The sequence below is a fragment of the Xiphias gladius genome, chromosome 18 (genome assembly GCF_016859285.1).
Source record: "Xiphias gladius isolate SHS-SW01 ecotype Sanya breed wild chromosome 18, ASM1685928v1, whole genome shotgun sequence".
Classification (NCBI taxonomy): domain Eukaryota; kingdom Metazoa; phylum Chordata; class Actinopteri; order Istiophoriformes; family Xiphiidae; genus Xiphias; species Xiphias gladius.
Window position 1 is genome coordinate 4,998,720 of NC_053417.1, and position 17,674 is coordinate 5,016,393.

At 40.8% G+C, this 17,674-nt stretch overlaps 1 protein-coding gene across 1 annotated transcript in view; it reads left to right on the forward strand.

Annotated features, from left to right (window-relative positions):
* LOC120803919 (copine-9-like) overlaps nucleotides 1-17,674 on the forward strand; it is a 79,317-nt gene that overhangs the window by 20,043 nt on the left and 41,600 nt on the right. The window contains exons 3-6 of the mRNA XM_040152956.1: nucleotides 2,145-2,191; nucleotides 5,994-6,097; nucleotides 7,807-7,846; nucleotides 9,324-9,400. Of these exons, the coding sequence (XP_040008890.1) occupies nucleotides 2,145-2,191; nucleotides 5,994-6,097; nucleotides 7,807-7,846; nucleotides 9,324-9,400 (268 nt within the window). The remainder of the gene's footprint in view (nucleotides 1-2,144; nucleotides 2,192-5,993; nucleotides 6,098-7,806; nucleotides 7,847-9,323; nucleotides 9,401-17,674) is intronic.

Consider the following 17,674-nt stretch of genomic DNA (forward strand, 5'->3'; position numbering starts at 1 on the left):
TCAGACACTAATAATGTGCAAATGAATGCAAATGCTTTGATTGTGCAGGTAATGTAATTCTACTCTTGAATAATAAAGATATACCCATGTTTAGTCCTTGGTTTTATTAGTGTGTGTAGGATCACCAAAGTTATTTGGATTCATATTCTCGGGAGCGTGAATATCTGTACCAAAATTTCACTGGATACATGAAAAGTTTGACCTGCTGATGGCACTAGATGAAAAGTTAGGGGCTCACAAATATGGCCGTCTGTACCACATTTAATGACAATTCATGGCAAGTAACTCAACAGTTGCCTCCGACCTGCTAGTCTCCAGTCTGCTGACCCCCAGCCAGTCTCCCAGCCTGCTAGCCAACAGATACTCTCCCAATCTGTTAGTAACCAGCCAGTCTCCCATTCGGCTAGCCTAAGCCTGCTAGCCTCCAGCCAGCGTCCAAGTTGGCTAGCTTACAGCCTGCTAGCTTCCAACATGCTAGCTTGCCACTCAGTCCACTCTCCAGCGGATTCGGCTTGGGTTTGTGACCTGCATCCTTCCTGTCCTGAGCCTTTCTGTTTGTTTGCTTGTATTCCCCGAGCCACCCAGTTTCCTGTCTCCTGTCTCACCCTCCCTCACCTCAGCAGTCCCTTTCTTTTTTTTTGGGCTTTTTTTTTAATATCTATGGGTTGGAGGGGTTGAGCCCTAGAGAAGGAAGCGTGATTGGCGACGACTCCCCACCCCCCTGCAGCTGCTACACCACAGAGACTCAGCCTGCCCGGGAAGTTCCAGTTGTTCAGTGTCGGAGGCAGTCTGCTTGCCTGCCTGCCTCAATTGACTTCCAGCCGGAACTCGAGTCGGATCCTGAGTCAGGGGTCTCGGCCGACGTCTTGCCTGTTCCTGCATCAGGGGTCCTGGCCAACATCTTGTCTGTTCCTGCGCCAAGGGTCCTGGATTCCACCTTGTCCAAGGATCCTTGTCTGTTCCAGAGTCTATTTCTGAGCCGGCTGATGTCAAGCCTGTCCCTGAGTCGGCCGATGTCAAGCCTGCCCCTGGTTCCCAGTCAGCGACCAGGGTGACACGTGCTCCTATTCTCCAGTAGGCAGCCCGACTGACTCCAGCCCGACTGACTCCCGCTCCAGTCAGTAGCCCAGCCGACACCTGCTCCTGATCACCAGTTGGCTGTCCCTGCTGATGCCCTGCCTGAACCTCAGTTGGCTGTCCTTGCCAGCGCCCCGACAGATCTCCAGTCAGCAGCCCCTGCTGACCCACAACCATAGCTGCAGTCGGCTGTCTCTGCTGGCACATATCTAGACCTCCAGCTGACTGCCTCCTGCTCTGCTCACCTGCAGCCTCCTGCACCAACTGCAGAGGGTTCCCGCTTTTGTTGTTGGCCTCCAGCTCGGCCTCCAGATTGGTCCTGCCTTCGCCACCACCCACCAGAGTGGTCCTGCCTTCACAGATGCCCAGTGAACCAGTTTTGTCTGTCTTTCTGGCCTCCGGGCCGTACTCCTAAGTGGCTCTGCCTTTCTGTCTGGCCTCTGGGCCATTCAGCTGAGCGGCTCCACCTGGCTGTCCGGAGGCGCTATTTGTATCACCTGAGTTTCCCAGCCTACTCAGACACCTGAACCCAGTTCTCTTATCACCCTAGCTACTATTTATACTTGCTATTACACCCAGCTCATTGTGAGTTTGTCTGTTTATTTACCTCTTCCTGAGTATTTCCCTGTGTTTTTTGCTACCTGTGTTTGGATCACCTGTGTTTGGAATACCTGTGTTTAATTTCCTTCTTGCCTGCCATCCTGAACTCAATCCAGCTTATCCACCCATCTACCTTTAAGCCAGTTTTTTTTCTTTTGTCAAAGTACTTAACTGCAGCAGCCCATCTTGTCCGTTTGCGTTTGGGTCCACCCTGCCTTCCATCAGGCATGACATTGTGTTAATTATTATTAAATATACCTAAAATACCCTAATTGTCTTTCTAAAAGTGGTGTTGCAATTGTTATAATTAAGGAATTACTGACTTTGCTTCTAGCTACACCAAGGTGCTGCAGGTGCCAACATGTAAAAACTAACAGGCTAATCACTAAAATTGAATAGCTTCTTCTTTTTTTCTTCTTTTCTTCTTGCTTCCTCTTTGGCTTCTTCCCCATCTCTTTCCCTTCCAGTGGTCGTCCTGTATTTGCAGGCTGTGGGAACCAAAGAGTGGAGGGAGGTGAGTTAAGAAACTTTTTGTTCTCCAATATCCAATATTTCTGTCTACCTGTCAGTGTATGTCTTTTTTTTTTTTTAAACTACACTTGCCCACACAAGTGTAACCAACGTCTGAAATTGACTCAAGTAGGAGAAAAAATATAACCGTATCATTGACCCCAGCTGATGAATTAACAATAGAGGTTAAAGAATGAAAAAATAAAAAGAATCTTAATATATCAGGTTTCTGATGTTAGACAAAAGGAATTCACATCATGACTCAGGGCTATCAGAAAGAGAAAGGAGATTCCTTTTCGCTTTTGTTAAATATGCACCATCTGTTCCCCCAACCTTCTTCCTGTCTCACCCTCACCCCTGTCACTCCTTTTTAAGGCAGGGTCATGTGGCCTTCCATTCACTACTGTCTCTTTGTATTTCTTCCCTTTTTCTTTTTATCAGTATGTCTCTCCGGCACACACGTCATCTTGCTGTATCTTCCTGCTTGTGACATCCTGTCTTCAGCTGGTGTAATTACCCATTTGCAAATTCAAAGTCAACACTGATGTGTCAGTGAGGGCTTTGCCACTGCTGATCCCCTCGATTCAAGACACCTCACACATTTTTATGCCATTTGACAGGGCTTAATCAAAAACACGGCATGAAATGTGCTGCAATCAGCAGAGTAAACATCTTGCTGCCAGACGTACGCATATTGACACAGTAATTCAAATAATTCAATATGCAGTAGGCTGGTATTTGAGTTGCAATGTAATGTATTCATTACAAGTGTATTGTATGTTAATACCACAGAGTGAACAAAAAGTGCATTAGTTTTAAGAACACTTTAATCATTTCACATCAAAGCATGTTCTAATTTAAGTAATATACAGAACTCCTATGCTTTTCGTGTACTTTTAGAAAAGCTTTCTTTTACAACTCTGACAGGAAGGTGTAACATATATTAAACTTAAATAAATGTATTCTGTACAATTCAGGTAGTAAGTAATGATCATTTGAATTATACTTTGTTCATATAAGAATGTATACCACAAACAAGATTCTCAAAAGTAGGCTCATACTTATTTAATTATAAATGTAAAACAAGTACATTTTGATAAACTTTTCAAAAGTAAACTGTATACTTTTACAGAAAAGTTTAGCCCGAGATGAAATCAGAGAAAAGTGCAGCTAACACACAGCACACTCACTTGGAGATGACGATGATGAAACCAGATCCTGGATCACAACCGTTTGGTTAAATAAAGATGCTCAGCTTGCTGCTGATGTAGCTAGTAACTGCACCTCATATTTGTGGATTTTTTACGCAATCAGATGCGCTACAAATTGGACAAAAATGCAAATAAAAAAAATCAAATAATCAAATAAAAAATGCATGTGGATAGTGAAATATTTGTGGATCATGGTACGCATTTGTGGATTGTCTTCTGTGGGTTCCAACTATTAAAGTCAAATAAAACTTTCATAGAAATAGTTCATTGGAATCCCTTTTAGCAAAAAAAAAATTAGTCTATGTAAGCAGCATTTTATTCTTATTATATCATTACATCCTGAAGGTCCGGTATGATGAGTTTTTCTCTTTTTTTAGTGGTTTGTGTAAGGTTATTCTCAACTTGTGCTTCTTTTCTGACCATTTACTGTTCCATCAGCCTGTGCATTAAATTGTTTTCTGATCACATTTGGTTCCATTTTTCCCAGCCATTGGATATGATCCTCCACTTACAAGCAAAAATCACCTGTGGTGGCCAATGGAAGACTAGAGATGGATACTTTGTCTGTGTGGTTACATTCTCTGAAACCGGCATAAACACCTGGTCACACCGGCATTTAAAACTGTGAACTTTTGTGGTGAAATGTTTTTATTTTAATAAAATTGGCATTAATGGAGTACATTCACTGATGGAGGTGAAGTTAATCTGCGCAAAGTTCAGCTTTGGTGGACTTCGACACACAAATTTGTGACGTTGACCATAAAATTTTATTTTACCCCACAAAATGACTTGGAAATAATCAGATCAGACCTCTGTGGATTTTTCCCTTTTCAATAAAACTCTTTATTGAATGAAAACATCTACAATCCCCAAATGCCAGAGTGAGGATACAGCACCATACAGAGAAAAAAGAAAGACGCTCAAGGAGCTATTGTAATTGACTGGTGTTAGTATCGTAATTTTTCCTACCTTTAAATGTGACTGTGGCTTATTTAGTCATGACTATTTAATGTAATAGAAAAATTGTTTTCATAGGCTTTAGTGTCATAGAAGGGATAGCAAAATTACTCTCTATCACTCATTAGCCTTTTGAATCATCCTGAGGATATATATATCTTAATCTGGGTTCTCTCCAGGTGTTGAGTCTGCATAAACTCTACCAAGGTCATGCTTTAGAACAAAAACAGTGTTCAGATCACTCTATCCTGCAGTTCAGGATAAATACAGCTGACCCAGCCAGATGTTTTGAAATTGACACAACCAAAAGGTTGCAGAGAAATGCTTTCCAATTACAAATGATACAAGTACTATTCTTACCATAGACAGTAAACATTGTGGTGGGGCTCTACTGTACTTAAATACCTATTAAATAAGCTATAAGATATACCCAGTTGCCAGCATGAAATCTGCAGATTTCCTTCCAAAGACTTTGTACTGATGCAACCTTTATGCTGTAGTCTGTATAAACTCCATGTCATTTACCCAAACACAATGAATGGGAATCTCTTACAAAAACACACACAACTGTGCACATACTTACATGGGAAACAACTTCAAACACAAATCCTTCTTTTGTGCACCACTGTTGATATTGTTTAATTGTTATTTTGGCCTTGAGTGAGTTCCTCTGTGAACCAGTATATTTCTGATCCTGAATAAATGTTCCCTCTCAAAGGTTTACTGAAGAACAATAAACAATAGGGGTAGGTTGAGAGATAGTTGAAAGAAATACACAGTACCTGTAAAAGACACATTTTATAGTCCTATAGCCTATGTTAAAACCAATCATTGTCATTCCAAATGCTCGTCTTATCCTAGGACAACCAATAACATCTCCCCCAGCTACAAAGAAATTCCTTAACCTTGACCCACAATGCCCCAGCACCTATTAACCAATCATGCCTGAGTGAGACTATAAACCAAAGGCCTCCATCTCCCAAAATATAAAACACTACAAGAAAATATCTTGGAAATTTCCCTTTGGGTCGATACAGAAGGTAGGTTCTGAGGTCCAATACACTCCCCTGCGAGGCCATGGTAATGGATAGGCTGGGGACGCACCTGATAGCGTGGATTATGTGCACTGGGCACTAAAGACATGAGTCGAGGTATTGGGGCTGTAGTGAGGCAGTGCCAAGATCAATAGCTCATTACACAATGCTGTCGGGCCAGACCATGGAGGCGAGGCTGGCAGTCCACCGCGGGGATTACTGGTGTGATTGTCAGGGAGATGTAGAGACAGCCTGGTGCGGGAGGGAGGCTGGGACTGGGACCTTGAAGGCTTGCAGGGTGGAGTGGTGGCTCTAATGTTGCTCTAATGTAGGAGTCTGATTTCTCTAGGGATATGGGATTTAGCAACTTGCCCAATGAAGCTCAGTGTGATACAGTGTGGTGATGTTTTTACAAAGGAGTTCTGTATTTATGGATTCCACTCCTGTGTGAAATGTTTCAATGGTAACAGGGGTTGCTGCTTAATTTTATTCACTTCTTTCTGTGGTGTATTTTCTTAATGTGAGCTTAATAACATATATTGACTCTTGAATCAATGCTGCTCTTACCACCAATTATCACTTTCTTATTTACGTATTTTTGTAGTTTGGCAGGACAGAGGTAATCGATAACACTCGGAATCCAGATTTCGTCAGGAAGTTTGTCCTGGATTTCTTCTTTGAAGAGAAACAAAATCTAAGGTTTGATGTGTAAGTAGCCTCACACATTTAGTTTTTCTGAATAAATCTGAATTCATTGAATTCTAAACTTGGATACATCCTGCTATGTAAAAACTTACATAGCAGGATGTATTCAGAGTAACAAACCTAAGGTAGCCTTTGAAAACATTTGAATAATTTCACTGAGTGCAGGTCTTTACTTTGATTAAAAGCTAATTTTTCCCCATTAGAATAAATGAACAAGCCAGTCTTTGCTAAAATTAGATGTCCAATCATGGAAGGATATTTTTCTTTAAAAAGGTCTCTTACCAAAGCCACTTGTTAGGCCCAGTGGTTTAAATTAGCGTCTGTATACCCACTTGTCTATTTTGTATTGTTCACCTACCAGTTATACTTAATCAAAGCAAGGAAAGATCACTTGCATGACTCTGTGGGCTTAATCAAGGCACAGAAATGTGCTTTTCTTGCTGAGTGAGGTCTGTAAGGCAATAGCTTGTATGCAGTTTCAGGGGCATTTAGTTTGAAGATGGAAATGGAACAGGAACATGGTGATGATGCTATTATGTTGCCATTGTGCATATTTCCAACCTCAAAGCATCCCTCCTGCTTTGCAAGGTCATTTTCTATGTCCAATCCCCAAATAAGGAGGTTTTTGTGAAGCCACCCATATACTAAAGTAGTGAGAGGCTGCATTTATCAGAATGCTAAACTAACATCAAGAAAACTGCACCTTTAAATGTTCAATGTTTTCAGTCAGTTTGTTTCTATAAAATGAAGTAAAATGGGAAAAGTATGGCATTGACTGACAGCATTGGTTACTTGGAAAATTTAATCACTTGCATTGAACCAGGGGGTGATTATTTTAGCTTAGCATTAAGAGTCAACAGAGGACAAACTAGCTAGCCTGGCTCTCGCCAAAATTTAGAAATATGTCTACCCAGCACCTCTAAAGATAGTAATTAAAATGTTTTCTCTATGCTTGCTGGAGTTATTTCTCTCCGCACCAGAAATAAACAAATGAATGAGCATATTCCCCAACATGTCATTGTTTTCCTTAAATTATTCTACTGATCACTCAATGGCAAGAGTAGGCTAATTACACTAGTTGAGTTACTTAGTACTTTCTGTTGTCAAACTTGCCTTGTATGTGTATGTGTAGGAAAGGAATAAAATAGAAAGATGGAAGAAAGGAATAGGAATAGAAAAATGCTTTGGCTTAACAAGCAGCTCACCTTTGGGTTGGAGGTATTTACTGACCAGCTAGTTTAGCCCTGGTAATTGCACAGTGCCACATAGCACTCCAGAAGTCGAGAATTCAGTGAATTTGTGAACACGCCCCTCCACGTCTGAACAGTGTAGCCTTGCCTGTGGCTAGCCACATAAATAACAGCATATTAATAAAAAAAAGGAGAATTCGTTACTTCCTCCTTCCTCCAGTCCTCGAGTCAAGCTAACATGTTCACACAAAGACAAAATTTCTATCAACCAAGCCAAGAAGTATGCAATCGCCCAAAAAGTTGAAGTAACAGCATTACTGGGACTGGTACATTTCAAATCCCTTAACCTACATCTCACTAGAAAAACATTATACTGTAATATGTTGCTCAGTAAAGTGTTACTGCCAAATACTTATGATTAATAGTATAAAAAAAAGAAGAAGTAAACTGCTCCATCTTCTCAAAACAAAAGAATATAGTCTTGCAAGTTGTTCCATCTTATCACCTGTTTTTTTCATACAGGTACAATGTGGACTCCAGGAGCTGTAACATTTCCAAACACGTAAGTACAGTATGTTGAACTCAAATGACAGTTTTGATTCAGAGCTGACAACTTCCATCAGACCTCAAATCTATCACATTGTATTCAGCATTACTCATACTGTTAGAGCGAATTTTCAGTGAATGAGTGCAGCAGCTGATTATAATTCAGCACGAATAAGTATTTAGTATTCTGTAAATTTGTCTTGTGACAATGCCTTTTTTCATCTTTCCTAACAAAATAAATCACATTGGAGAGCAGAAGGTGAGTGGTTTATATGCAGATTGTGTTTTCCTCATGAGTCCTGGTATTATACTTCATTCATTTCACTCTTTAGTTTCCGATGTATTTCGATGTACCGAGAAGAGACTTGTTGGTTCTTTGTCTTTCCTTCAGTTTAATTTTATTGTATTTTTTCTCCAAAATTTTCATCTCATTTTATCAAGGAAAAACACCAACAGCTCCCTCCACGAAAGCTTCCACCATAGTGTTGTTCCTCATTTTGTCTTTCTGCATTTTATCATTCATCAGGTAAAGCAACTTTCAGCACTTGACTTCTAAGCAAAAGCAGCTGTTTTTGTTTGAGACAGTACACTACAGCAGATTATGCATGTCAGGACATTTACAGGAGCAACACACATACTGCGGGACTCCCACCTACACCTGCTACACACGCCCACACACAACAAGCATCAGCACGTAGTGCTCTGCCCTTGTTGCTATGCAGGAGTTTTATCGTGTGGTGTCATCTCTCTCCTTTTTTATGTTACCATATGTTTTTCTCTGTAGTGTGTGGGCTGGTTGTAAGGTCCAAAAACTGTTGTTCAATGAAAAGGCTGATTGAAGGAAAAAAACATTTTTTTTTACTATGAGGACATTTGCTTTATGCGTAACTTGGCCCTTTTAAGCATAACAATCGGTCAACAAGCATCTGAGTAATGAGGCCCACTAGGGCTTTCTGGACGTGACCTAGTTGGGTTAATGCATGCCAACATAAAAGGTGAAATTAAACCCTAAATTTAATGATTAATTTAAAATGACACTTCAGTAAAATGAAATTAAAATAACTTTAATTTCTCTACTACTATCCCTATTGATTTTATAGTCCTCATTATTGCTATTGAGCCTAACATCTTAAGTGTTAACCAGGTTTATTAAAGCACAGGAGGTCCTGAAATGTGTAGAGTAATTAGTTGAATGTTCATCCAGTATATTTTAATGGACGGGTTTCCCAGTGCTAATATATAGACTCTTGTGGAAAAAGTTCAAGGGCTCCTCAAATAAATGGGAAACTGTTAGCACTCAGCACACCGTGGTGTCTTGGAGATGTGTAAAATTAAGATGGCACCATGCCTGCATCAAGCAGGGCATTATTATTGAATCTGCAGGGTTGTATTTATAGTTCTTTTCCATTTGTTAGATCCTGTTTTGAGAACAGGACTCCCTCTTGGACCTGTCATGCAATTAATTCTCTCTTTTCTATCTTTTTCCCCCTAAGGACTTTCTAGGCCAGACCTTCTGTACCCTTGGAGAAATCATCGGCTCCACAGGAGGACGGCTGGAGAGGACCCTCTCGTAAGTCTGCCAACATCCTAACATCCTGTCTATTGTATCAGTGAGAAATTACTGCAGTTTTTTCTTCAGGTTTGGAATCACATTCATAATAGGGATTATGCACATAAATAATTTCTTTAACTTGGCAGAATGGAATGAGTAATCCTCTGTCTCTTGTTCCATATTTATTGATGGCTGGTGTGGGAAACAACACTATAAGTGCCATCTCACTAATGCAGTGTGTATAGACTCACCCAGTTTAAATATCCTCATCTACTGAATTATGTTGTTTGATCAGAGTGTGAGAGGCCAGATCAGGCTGTTGCACCACTGCATATTGAACTCTTGTTGCTAAAGTAGTGTTGAATTTTTATTATGTTAGACAAAAGGGACTGCAGGCTGCACCAGTATTTTGCTGTGAAAGAAGTCAGTATAACTTTGGATAGTGACAGATACAGTGCATTCAGAAAGTAATCAGACCCCTTCACTTTGTTCACATTTTGTTATGTTGCAGCCTTATGAACGTGTGAATGTGATTCCAATGCCTGAAAACACACTAATACAAAAATAGCCATTAAAGGTGTATCAATATGATGGAGACATCCAAGCCATAATTTCTGCACATCTCCGAGTTTGCAAGGATAAAAGAAGATATAAATGCTTAGAAAGAAAACATAACTGACAAATGTTGGCATCATGAATGAGATTAATAGATTCATGTCCCCTTTTTTTTAATTAAATGAATTTTAAAAGACAGGGATGATTACTCACACTCATCACAAACCTGCCATAAGTTCCATGTGATTAATCTTCTTTCACTGTATCCAACAATGCAATTCACCTTGAGGAGAGAAATGAGAAAAGTGACATAAGTGAAAGGTTACATACAATAAGACCCCTGTCGGAAGGATTTTTATAATGATCAATTTTGTGATTAATGGAAGACAATGGATCTTAAAGACACTGACAAGGGGGGTTCTCTAACACTTTACAGATAATAGCCCATCTATCCATCAAATGGAGGTATGACCATAGAAAACCACTTGCAGCATGTTGGAATTTAAATTCAGTAAAATTAAACAAGTTAATGTGCAAGTCAACATTGGAAAATATGTAACATGAATGCTCAAACGTTTGAATTCATATTTGCTTTTAAATTCTTTTCAGTCAATAAGTAGGTGGTTCTAAAATCAGCTGTTTTACCCTCTCAGTCTTGGACGCCACTAAAGTAGTCTGCTGCTCTCATGTTTGAGTCATAATTAGTGGTTGTTGCAGAAATGATTTGCAGATCTGTGGTGTATAGACACCACATGGAAAGAAAAAACTGGTGTTGCTTTGCTACAGTTATTTTATGACCAATTAAAGAGCCAATAAGCTAAAACTCAACTTTATGAAGTTACAGTATTCTTTACATTTATTGACAAAGTATTTTTATTAAAGGCAAGTATTTGCCATCAGATATTGAATTTCATTGCATTCATGCATTAATTTTTAGTTCTGTTTTGTGACGTAGTTGTGGCTCAGGCAGTAGAGTGGGTCATCAACTAACCAGGGGGAAGTTCTGTGGATCTATCCCCGGCTCCTGCAGTCTGCATGTCAAAGTGTCCTTGGGCAAGATACTGAACCCCAAATTGCCCCTGATCGCTGTGCCATCAGTATGTATGAGTTTGGGTGTGTGTGTGTGTGTGTGTGTGTGTGTGTGTGTGTGTGTGTGTGTGTGTGTGTATGTGAATGTGATGTATGAATGTGTATGTGAAGGGGTGAATGTGGCATGTAGTGTAAATTGCTTTGAGTGGTTGATAAGACAGGAAAAGCGCTATATAAGTGCAGTCTATTTACCACTTCTGCCCACCTGACAAGTGAAATTCCAGTGATGCTCTCATTGTAGCTCTGTTTTGGTCTCCACCAACTCCTGAGCTGCTAGGTACTCCAATACGCTCCTGCTCAAAACAAAGTTGATGAGAGCTCTAAGACTGAACCAAAACAGGTAAGTCCAGAAAGCAATGAGATGAAAGATGTTAAAAAAACTCTGTAGAGCTGAGGGAAATGTGAGGGGTGATGTATGAATTCATCAGCTCGACGCCTTTCACATTAAAAACAGTCACTTGATTCTTTGTTAATATAAAAATAGTATTTCTGCAGCTTTGAAAGTATACCTGCAGAGAAAGAAAGAAATCTTAATGCACCAAGGCACATTGTTGTATTGTGCTGAAATGTACAATGACAAATATCAAATTGAAGCTTTGAAGATTTCCCATAATCCAAACAATAACTTTTTATCTCAGTTGTTCACTACCATGCATTTAAAAAAAAAAAAATCCTAAAATACCGGTTACAAAAATACGAGGTGATTCCCATTTAAACACAAATGTTTTGATACACATTATTCCCTAATGATCTCTCGATACCCCTCGTGTCCGTGGCTTTGTCACAAAAATACCTACTTCCACTCCACCGCCCTCCCCACTCCACCACAAGCTGAGCAATTTGGCTATTGATGGCTGCAAAGATTTAGCAAGAAGTAAAATGAAAGGAACGAAAAGGAAATGTTTTGGAAAAAAGGGTGAGAACAAAACAATAAGAGACCAGAAGAACACAATCACTATTCCGCCCATATGGTCAGTGTCTCTGATGGCTGCCTGCAGGGAATAGACAGCTGTCTGGAGCAAAACCCAGGGGGAGAAACAAGGAAGGATGAAAGGAGAAATGTGAAGGTTGACAGACAATTCAGCAGACCAGTAAGTGAGGGAGGAGGGAGAGGAAGGTGCAAAGGTGCAAAGGAGAGAAGAGAAGACAAGATAAGAGAACAGAAGAGAAGAGAAGATGATGGGGCTGGGTTAAAGGATTTGGTGCGATAGAAAAAGAAAGACAGATGCAAGGAAGGAAAGTTTCACACGAGAAAGAGAGAGACAGATTTGTGTTTTACTTTCCAACCTGCAAAGTTCTATATATATGTGCTGTCATTTAGAAGACTCTGCACATGTGGAGCAAATTGTGAGAGACTATGCAGTGCACACACGCACACACACACACACACACACACACACACACACACACACACACACACACACACACACACACACACACACACACACTCAAGATATCATGGACAACATAGACCCTGTATATAAAAACTTCTAAGTGTACATGGTTTATTGATTTTTCTTCTGCATTTGCTGTCATCAAACAAACACAAACACTCACTCACACACAGAGTCCAGAACCTATATGGTTCTGGTAGCCTCGTCATGTTGGTGGGTGTACATTTTTATAGGTCAACAGTTTTAGAAACGGGCTCCATGCTGCGTGGCGAACTAAGCACTCCTTTCCACTTACCTGTGTGTTGCTATGGTAACCGAGGGGGGCTAGTAGCAAAGGCGGTAAAAGTATAACAATGATCCAAAATACACCCTTTTGAAAAAATAAATGGGAGTTAAAAATAAATGAGGATGTATGGACACCCATACAGTACGACCACATTACAGAGGTATTTTAAACTGGAACTGATGTTTGTCTAGAGAAACATAATCTGTGATGCATGTACACACACATAATCACACACCAATCAGTCAAAATGTTATCATTATCAAAATCATAAAGATTTTGATAATGATCATAATAATAATAATCATTATCAAATATACACCGATATATTCAAGTATTCATATATATTTATATATATAAATATATATATAAATATTTATATATTCATATATAGTGAATGGCAAAGTGCCTACAAAGTTTTGGACCTCACTGTGTGTATATATATTTATATACCAGCTGATCACGCTGAACCCATCCGGCATTGGTGACCAGAACAACCGAGATTCTCGGGTCGTCTTGCCCTGCTCTTCAGAGGTCCAACCACAGATTTTCAAGTGAAGTTTAGGTCAGGGAACTGTGAGGGCCACGGCAAAACCTTCAGCTTGCACCTCTTGAGGTAGTCCATTGTGGGTTTTGAGGTGTGTTTAGGATTATTATCCTGCTGTAGAAGCCTCCTCTTTTCATCTTCAGCTTTTTTACAGATGGTGTGATGTTTCCTCCCAGAAGATTTGCTGGTATTTAATTGAATCCATTCCTCCCTCTACCAATGAAATGTAGCCAGTGCCACTGGCTGCAACACAAGCCCAAAGCATGATCGATCCACCCCCGTGCTTAACGGTTGGAGAAGTGTTCTTTTCATGTTATGCACCCTTTTTTATCAAACATACTTTTGCTTATTGTGGCCAAAATGTTCCATTTTAACTTCATCAGTTTACAGGGCTCGTTTCCAAAATGCATCAGGCTTGTCTAGATGTTTCTTTGCAAACCTCTGATGCTGAATTTTGTGGTGATGATGCAGGAAAGGTTTTCTTCTGATGTCTCTTCCATGAAGGTCATATCTGTGCAGGAGCCGCTGTACAGCAGAACAGTGCACCACCACACCAGAGTCTGCAAAATTTTCCTGCAGGTCTTTTGCAGTCAAACGGGGGTTTTGATTTGCCTTACTAGCAATCCTATATGTAGTTCTTTCGAAAATATTTCTTTGGTCTTCCAGACCTCAACTTGACTGATTTATAAAGCTTTAAAATTTGCATAACCTGGCCTTTCCTAATGATGACTGTGAACAAGTCGTAGCCCCTAACAAGCTAATTAAGGTCTGAGACATTGGTAACAGTTATCTGCGAGCGCAAGTCTCTTGGGATGCCGAAGCTTTTGGATGGTGATCCTTTTCTTTTTTCACTCTACACTTTTACAAAACAAAAATAATACACTAATCTTACTTAAAATCCTGAAACGAATGTTTCACCTTTACCTTTTGGAGATCAGTGATCAGTTCATCTTCCACTATTCATAGTAATAGAATATTTTATTGCCACTGTAATATATATATATATATATATATATATATATAATGTATATATAAAACTGGGTTTAATGTTGTGGCTGATTCAGTGTAAATATAATGAATTAATTTATATAAGAACACATTTGTAATGAGAATGAACCAAAACTTTACATCAAGCACAAAACAGACAAATCACCCATTTGTAAATGTAATTTGAAAAAAATGAGGCCTTTCTTTTAACAGTCCCCCACGCTTCTAGTCACCCACATGTAGATTGATGAGGTGGCTAGTGGACTAAATAAGCTATCTGCAGGGATGGTTATGTTCATGGGTTTATGACGGCAAGCCCAGCCTGTAATTACTCCTGTCTGCGAGACATTGGTCAGTCTGTTGATGCAGTGTCTCAGAGGGCAGGACCTATAATTGGGGGCAGTTAGTGGGATACCTTCTGCTTTTTGGCTGATGTCATACAGACAAACATCAATACATAAAATACCACAAACTTTTGGCAAAAAAAAAAAAAAAAAAATTGTCATCCAAGCGAAATAACATATTTTCTGCTCTGTGAGAAGTAGCAAACAGTGGCAGATTGCAGGCAGTATTATGTTACTGTTACTGAGTTGCTGACGGTGGAGGATACATGCAGATGTTGTCTTATCCTGCTGCAACACACTATAATACAGACAGACAAGCAAGAACACATTGTCAAAGTGACTTCTGCTGTATTTAGCCATGACCAAGGTCCCAGATTATCTTATTGTAGCCCAAATGACTTAGTAACACTGATTGTTTGGGAAGGTTATCTAGGATTGGGCAGTATGATGACATATACTATTTCAACTGTAGGAAATTTTGCCATATTCGATTAATATCACTTGGTGGATGAGGCTATTGAGGGCAATATTGTAAATCAATGATAGTATTATATTTTTAGCGATGCTAGCAGCATGTCTCTAGGCAGGAGTTACAGTGGGCTGGAACGATCCGGAACGCCGATTCAGTACCTTCAAATAATAACTAAATAAATCTGATTGACAGTTTCATACATAATAATTTGGGCCAGTGGAGCATCAAAAAATCCATTAAGTTTTTATCAGCCCTGTCGCTCTCTTTACTAGCCCTCTCTGTCTGCCTATCGTTTGGGGTTTGCTGTATGCGCATTCCGGCATATGATTAGTTCATGTATACTGCTAATTAGCAAATTTTAAGATGTGTTACCATTTCGTTCATGCTCCTGAGCTGTCAGCATGGCTGTAGAATCTTAGTTTTGTTGCTGTATATGTTACGTTTAGTGCAAATCTGGACTTGTTTGTTGTGAATGGGAGTTGGTGAGGGTTGTGTGGATGGAGCCAGAACCAATGGTGCAGCAGAGCAGGCAGGACTGATGTGTGAGGATTTGAGGAATGGAGCCAGGGCAGACGATGGCGCAGGGCAGGTGGAGCAGGAAGGAACTGGCAAACAAACGAGAAGCTGGCCAAGGCAAACAGACAGGAGCAGCAGTGGAGGATGGACCTGGAGCACAGGTAAGCAAATAGTTAAGCATGAGCCGATCAAACACGAGGAGAAATACAAAGTTGGACTCTAGAGGTGGCCATGCATTAATATCACTAGGCAACCTGAACCATCTGGTGAAAAATGGAGAGATGACCCAGGGTCTTTATACTTGTGATTAGTGGCCTGGTCTCAGGTGTGCAGGTGAATTGGTGGCAGGAGGAAACCAGGTGCCATGCCCAGCAGACGCACACACGCGCACACACACACACACACACACACACACACACACAAAGACAAGGACAGAGACAAACTGAGGAAAGACAAGAAATACAAGTGAGGGAAACACAGCAGAAAACAATGGGAGCCTCCAGGCGACCCACCGGGGCTTGTCTGAAAGAGCCTGATGAAACTCTCTGATGTGCTCTGATGGGATTGAGAATGAAGGACTGTGGGACCCTAGATCTCTCCTGTGGTTTATATCCTTTTCAGTCCACCAGCTACTGGAGACCCCTGCCACGGCGATGCACATCCAGGAGACAACGGGCAGAGAAAGCAGGATGGTTATAGATAGGGGATGATCGGTGGGAGGGCAAAGAAGACTAGAAGAGACTGGTTTCAACTGAGACACATGTAAAGTAGGATGTATTTTCGTAGAGCTCCACACTTTTAATTTAACAGCAGAGGGGTTAATGATATTCTCGACAACAAAAGGCCTGATGTAGCAAGGAGACACGATAACCAAACTATCTGACCTAGTTGATAACTAGGAGCCTGGGTCTGATGATGGTCAGCCAGATGTCTGTAGCTTTCAGCTGATCAAAGAAGGGCTTTCTTGCAAAGTTTTTGATAGTATCAGAGGTGATGCTGGACAGACGAAGCTCCAATTTCACTTTCCTGGGAAGAAAATAGAGGTAGTTGGTAACTCAGAAATGCCTCAATGCACCTTTGGGTGCACTGGTTAGCGAGTTGTGGGTGTACTCAATCCAAAGCAGGTGAGTGCTCCAGGAGGATGGGTTGTTGTCAGTTACCCATTGAAAAGCCGCGAACACTGCAACAGTTTCCTGGAGGTAGGTTAGGGCCATTCTGCCACTCCCTTCGTCCTTTCAGGGGTCGTCTTCACCTGCCTGATCTCGATGATTTATCTTAGGAAACTGACTGTGCTGGTATGGAACTCACATTTCTTGACTTAAAGCGTACTCTCCAACAGCCTCTGAAGAAACTTGTGAACATGGACAACATGATCAGACATTTTTTTTGGAGAATATTAGAATGAGATCAAGGTATGCAAACACACGGGGAGAATATCTCTCAGCACATCATTTATAAGAGCTTGGAACACCACAGGGGCATTGGTCAAACCAAAAGGCTTCACCAGTTACTCAATGTGCCCAAGTGGAATGTTGGAGGTCCAATCATTGCCCTCTCTAATCCTAATCAGGTGGCATGTGCTCCTGAGATCAAGCTTATTGAAGACCGTGGCTTCCTGAAGTGGCTTAAAGGGAGATGAGATCAGTGGCACAGGGTACTTACTTTTACCAGTGATTTGATTAAGGTCATGGAAGTCTATGCAAAGTGTGTTCCTTCTTGGAGACAAAGAAAAACCTAGCACCAAGACGAGAAGAAGAGGGTGTAATGATAATTGCAGCCCGGGAATCCTTAAGATACTTCTCCATGGCTTCTCACTCAGGACGAAACAGGTTGTAGAGGCGACTCGTGAGCAGAAGACCTCCAGGAAGCAGGTCAATAGCGCAATTGTAGAGATGATAGGGAGGCAGGGACGTGTCCAACTCCTTACTGAAGAGTTCTCCCAAATTGTAATATTCCTCCAGGATCTTGGATAAATCCAGAGGCTCGGACACTGATGGAACAGCAGCTTCTTCTGCAGGAAACAAAACGGATTACAAACAGGTAGAGAGACAGAAGGGACTCCAACTGGCAATTTTTCCAGAAGCCCAGTCAATGTGAGGGTTGTG